Source organism: Dermacentor andersoni, chromosome 3, assembly GCF_023375885.2.
Source record: "Dermacentor andersoni chromosome 3, qqDerAnde1_hic_scaffold, whole genome shotgun sequence".
In the NCBI taxonomy this organism is placed as follows: Eukaryota; Metazoa; Arthropoda; class Arachnida; order Ixodida; family Ixodidae; genus Dermacentor; species Dermacentor andersoni.
Genome location: NC_092816.1, coordinates 216,018,148 through 216,024,147, shown reverse-complemented (window position 1 = coordinate 216,024,147; position 6,000 = coordinate 216,018,148). Strand labels below are relative to the sequence as shown.

Genomic DNA, 6,000 nt, shown 5'->3' with positions numbered 1-6,000 from the left:
TTTCTTTTTAACATGGCGGACTTTTCCGGAAAAATTCTCAATTACATATAGTCCAGGACACTTCAGCTTTCCATTGTTTTGTAGTATATGCATCTTTTCGCGACAGCTAACTAGTTTCAATATGACAGGCCTAATTTTGCTGGTGTGCCTTGTTCCCAAACAATGACATCTCTCAATCCCAGTTACTTTCAGATTCATTCGTTCTTTAAAGAAAGTAGTAGCTGCAGTCTCATGTAATGACTATAATGTTTCACCACTGGCCTCATAAAGGTCATGAATGTTACTTCTCCTGCTACGATTTTCTAAATCATCAACCTTATGTATTATTGAAGCAACACTTAGACCTATAAGCATTAACCTGCAATTCCAATGTAATGAGTTTTTCATGGGTTGAAGCAAAGTGCTGTGAAGAGGATTCCATCAAATCCATCTACTCATCGAACTGTGTCTGATACTGAATTGAGTGGTACTAAACTCACTGATGCACCTCTTAATTTTTTTTTCTTTTTTCGACTGTCAAGAGTCATAAGCATCAGTTGCTGAACAGTGAAATCAACCTTCGAAGAGACATTGCCACCCTCCTTATCCTCGAGATCATCAGAAGGTGTTCAATGGCAGCATGCCTGCGGTGGCCCCTGCTACGTGGTGTCCGGATTTGTAGCTCTAAAAGGTGCATACGGCAAAAGTAAATTTTTTCGAAACATTCTGCAATCTTCACATTGGCACACGTTAAAAACAAAATTGAAAATAACATGGACGTACAGGGCTGTAATTTAAACATTTTTTCATTAAAATAGAATGCTACAAAAGGAAAACAGATGAAGCATGTTTCTTTTGTGTCTTTAGAAATTATGACACATGCTGTGCAGCAGTGGTCACTCGAGGCAGCAGGAGGCACTCAGGGCTGTGGCTGCTCTGCAAGTCCTGCAGGGTACTGTGGAAGGCACGCACAATCTGCTGGTAAGTGTCCCAGTTGTACACTGCCCGAGCTGTGTTGGACCGGTCAAAGGGTTCTGCAAATACAACAATGTTTTTCATTGTACAGGACTGCATCTTTAATACAGAACATGATGAAAGTGTGCTGCATAATCAGAGTTGCATATATTTCCCACAGTGCTACTCGTTTCTGTGATTTCTCTAGAAAGTAAAAAATCACCACCACCCAGTTAGTAGAAGAGAAAAACCAGTGATGCAATGCAGAAAGCTTGACAGCTTGAAAGCAAAATGCTGTCGAAAACGTGCAGCAAATTTGCATTTTTTTCTTAGATTATCGACCAGTTTTTTTTCCAGCACCTGTTCCGCTGCTTGTCGTACACATTGCCTGCCATGGTGCACTGCCCTGAACACATGCTGTTGTGCACACTTTCTCTAACTGACGTTCTTGTAGAAAGATGTGGTTGCTACTGCATTGCCTTTGAAATATTTGCAAGTTCCTGGTCACCGTAAGCCAGTAATCATTGATGCAATAGCAAAGGCTCACAAAATTATTCTCTTCTTTGTAATCTGAAACTGATCTGTCCGAAAAGTAGTCACTGTTTCAACTGAGGCATACTTCGCTTCAAGTCATCAAGAAACAGTTTCTGGAATGTTGTGACCATACTAGTTGTGTGGTTGAGCCAGTCGATGACATGTGGTTTGTCACAAATATTATATTAGGGGTGCCTTTAGGGGTCTTATAAGCGGTCCAGGGCCGAATTCCGACGAATTAACGAAGGTTTGGTCTCATAGACTAACATGCACTTTGAGCGGCACCAATAGAGCCGTCCGAATTATCTGAATTCCCGAATTAATGGGTGTTGAATTAACGAGCTTTTCATGTGGTATCTCTGGAACTTTTCTTTTTGTCATCCAAAAAACTGGAACACTTCATCGTTGCGCCCTCTTTTCTGAGGGCAAACAGGTAGTCGGGGAAAGGAAATAGCCGTAGGCAAATGTGAAGTTTTCGGCACAACGCCAGCCAGCCACCATGGAGCCCTACAAGGGGACGCTGCAGGGCCTCTAAAAACAGGTCCTGTAAATGCCAGCTGTATGTTAACAGAATATGACATAACCTAGGTTGGCTACTCACACAAGGTTAACCCTTGCTTCCTGGAAGATCGGAAGTATACAGAAGTGAGTAGGAGACAGGAAAGTAAGAGAGAAAGACGAATTGGAGAAGATAACAAGAAAAGGCAACTACCGATTTCCCCCGGATAGGGCAGTCTGGGGGCGCCACTACGTGAAGACAAGGCCAAAGAGGTGTGTTGCCTTTGCAAGGGGGCTTTAAAGGTCAAAACACTCAGCGTTGGCTCAACCCGCAGGATCCCCTTTTCCCCGGACACGGCTAAGCCAGGCACGGTTAAACGCGGGAAGGGCCAACCCTTGTGTGCTCAGGAACGTGGTGACGCAACATACTAAATGCCTGCTAATCAAACGCCCCTGCACGGGTCTTGTCATTCATGTCATGACATATATGACATGTCAAGCAATATGTCATTCATGTCATGACATGCACGCTTTTAATCTCATGACATTTACATCATGTCATCCATGTCAGGTCATGCATGCATGCCATTCATATCCCGATATACACTGAGTTAAGGAAACGACCATGATAGCGCCATGTCATTCATACCATTTATGTCCTGACATACAGTATATGCCATAACAAATACCATAATTACTCGAATCTAATGCGGACTTTTTTTCCCGATAAAACAATAAAAAATTGTGTATGCGTTTGAATCGAGTACGACTCTAAATCGGCATTACCATATCGGCATCGGCATTTCAATATTGTTACGTGTGGAAAGACACAGACGAAAAATGCTATTTACACACTATTTACACGGGAGCCAGGCAGCCAGGCTGACACTCACTCGTGCCAAGGGCACCAACCAACTTTGTCGTCGTTCGATGATATCGTAATATTACCCCCCCGGCGGCAAAAGCACCGTCACGGTGCTGTTAAATATCCAAGGTGCATGGAGAGTTGTAGGACTTGAGTCGGGCAACGTGGACAATGTCACTGGTTGTCACAGCGGAGGACGTAGTGGGCGTGGCTAGAACGATTTCATAGGTGACATCGGTCGCTTTGCGTATCACGCGATATGGGCCTGTGTAACAGGAAAGCAGTTTTTCACAAAGGCCGACTTTACGCGATGGTGACAAAAGCAACACGAGGGCGCCAGGCACAAAATGGACATCACGGTGATGGAGGTCGTAGCGTTGTTTCTGCTTGTCTTGAGACACTTGTAGACGAGCACGCGCAAGTTGGCGAGCATGGTCAGCATGGGCAATTGCATCACGGGCATAATCGCTAGTTGAAGCTGTGGCGGACGGAAGCACAGTGTCCAGTGGTAGCATCGGTTCGCGGCCATACAAGAGGAAAAACGGGGAAAAACCAGCAGTTTCGAGACGGGAAGAGTTGTATGCAAAGGTAATGTAAGGTAGAGCCTGGTCCTAGTCACGGTGGTCGTCTGAAACGTATTTGGATAGCATGTCTGTAAGGGTGTGGTTAAAACGCTCAGTGAGGCCATTCGTTTGAGGGTAGTAGGAGGTGGTAAATTTATGCTGTATTGAGCAGGCACGCATGATGTCGTCAATGACTTTGGCCAAAAAGGTGCGGCCGCGGTCTGTAAGCAATTGACGCGGAGCACCATGCATCAAAATGATATCCTGTAGGAGGAAGTCCACAACATCAGTTGCGCAACTGGTCGGAAGACCATGGGTTACGGCGTAGCGGGTTGCGTAGTCCGCCGTGACTGCAACCCACTTGTTTCCTAATGTGGATTCCGGAAATGGGCCGAGAAGGTCCAAGCCGACACGATGGAAGGGCTCGGCAGGGATGTCGAGCGACTGCAGGTAACCAGCGGGGAGCTGGGAAGGCTTCTTGCGTCATTGGCAAAGTTCACAAGCGCCGACGTAACGTTGTACGGAACGGGCAAGGCCCGGCCAGAAAAAACGGCGACGTACACGGTCATAGGTTCGAGATACGCCGAGGTGTCCTGCCGTTGGTGCGTCGTGAAGCTCTTCTAGAATGGTGGAGCGGAGGTGTTTAGGTATTACAAGCAGGAACTCAGAGCCATCCGGATGAAGGCTACGACGGAACAGAGTACTGTTGCGGAGGACGAAGAGGCGTAGAGTAGCATCGGCCGGAGAGTGTTCAAAACGGTTGATGAGTGCTCTGGTGTAGGCGTCACGGCGTTGCTCGTCGGCGAAATGAAGCAGCTGTGATACAAAGAATACGCAAGAAGCACTGGCAATAATAGAGGAGTCAGAGTCGTCAACAGGGTAACGCGACAAGCTGTCAGCGTCTTGGTGCAGGCGGCCAGACTTGTACACCATGGAATAGGAAAATTCCTGTAGCCTCAAAGCCCATCGACCAAGCCGGCCTGCAGGATCTTTTAGCGATGAGAGCCAGCAGAGAGCATGATGGTCAGTGACCACGGAAAAAGGGCGACCGTAAAGGTAAGGACGGAACTTTGCAGCCACCCAGACAACAACAGCAAGGCATTTGTGTTGCGTAATGGAATAGTTGCGCTCCAATGGTGCTAGGAGGCGGCTCGCATAAGCAATAATGTGATCCTTGCCATGCTGACGCTGGGCTAAGACGGCACCTACGCCATGACCGCTGGCATCTGTACGTAATTCTGTAGGGGCATCAGGGTCGAAGTGGGCGAGAATGGGTGGTGAGGTTAGAAGAGTGACGAGACGAGAGAAGGCGGCTGCTTCTGCAGTACCCCATGAGAATTGTACGCCTTTCTTCAAAAGATTAGTTAGGGGCCTAGCAATTGTCGCAAAATCTCGAACAAAACGACGAAAGTACGAGCACAGCCCTACAAAACTTAGAATGTCTGCGGCTGTCTTCAGAACCGGAAACTCTCTGACAGCGCGAGTTTTGTCGGGATCAGTCTGTACTCCGAAAGCGTCGACGGGATGGCCCAGAAGAGTAATTTGCCGGTGGCCAAAACGACATTTGGACGAGTTAAGTGGCAGCTTCGCCTTTCAAAATACATCAAGTATAGCTGTTAGACGCTCAAGGTGAGTGTCGAACGTGGGTGAGAAGATGCGTATACAGGGGCAGGGGCATCAGCGGTAGTGGGTTCATGGCGGGTGGCATAGGGTACAGAAGGTCCAAAGGTGCGGGAATAAGTGGCAGCGTAAGTCCGAGGAGGTGGTGGCCATCGGTTTCGGCAGTGATGAGCGACGTGGCCGATGCGACAGAAGTGGAAGCAGATCGGCCTGTCATCAGGGGTACGCCATTCGGACGGGTTGCGGCGAGATGTGGCAGAAAAGGACTGCCGGGGTCGAGGAGGGCCGCTAGATAACTGGGGAACGCTGGGTCGAGGTGTGGAACACACGGTGTTCAGACCCATGTTTTCAAATTCCTGTTTGACGACAGCCTGAATCATCGCAATGGTGGTTGCTGGCGGATCGGGAGGCGTCGTGGAGAAGGCTGGCGAACAGGCGGCCTCGAGTCCGTGGCGAACAATACGGGTGACATCGTCACAGGTGGTGGTCTGATGCGGTCGACCCTCAAATGTCGACTTAGCAACAGTGTTGGGTAGCTGCGCAATGTGGTGTGAGATACAGCGGCTCTTAGCCTGTTCAAGGCGACGGCATTCTTTTATAATGGCGTCGATAGTCGAGGCGTTGCCGTAAACAAGGAAATTGAAAGCGTCGTCGGCGATACCTTTTAGCACATGTGCCACTTTATCTGCTTCGGACATAGCATCATCAGCTTTACGGCAGAGAGCCAAGACGTCGAGAATGTAGGAAACGTACTGCTCCGTAGATTACTGAACACGGGACGCAAGAGCCTTTCTCGCGGCAGCCTTGCGCCCAATGGGGTCACCGAACAGTTCCCGTAGCTTCTCTTTGAAATTGTCACAACTGGTTATCTCGTCGTCATGCGTTTGGTGCCACACTCGTGGGGTGCCGCTGAGATAAAAGATGACATTGGCGAGCATAATCGTTGGGTCCCACCTGTTATTAGCACTAGCGTGCTCATACGGCTTG

At 48.3% G+C, this 6,000-nt stretch overlaps 1 protein-coding gene across 2 annotated transcripts in view; it reads right to left on the bottom strand.

The window, feature by feature from the left end:
• Nucleotides 1–767: 767 nt before the first annotated feature.
• Nucleotides 768–6,000, bottom strand: part of LOC126536378 (poly(A) RNA polymerase GLD2-like) — a 149,676-nt gene continuing 144,443 nt past the window's right edge. For both annotated transcript variants that reach the window (XM_050183314.3, XM_055073131.2), the window contains one exon: nt 768–1,013. In XM_050183314.3, the coding sequence (XP_050039271.2) occupies nt 850–1,013 (164 nt within the window). In that variant the 3' untranslated portion in view covers nt 768–849. The remainder of the gene's footprint in view (nt 1,014–6,000) is intronic.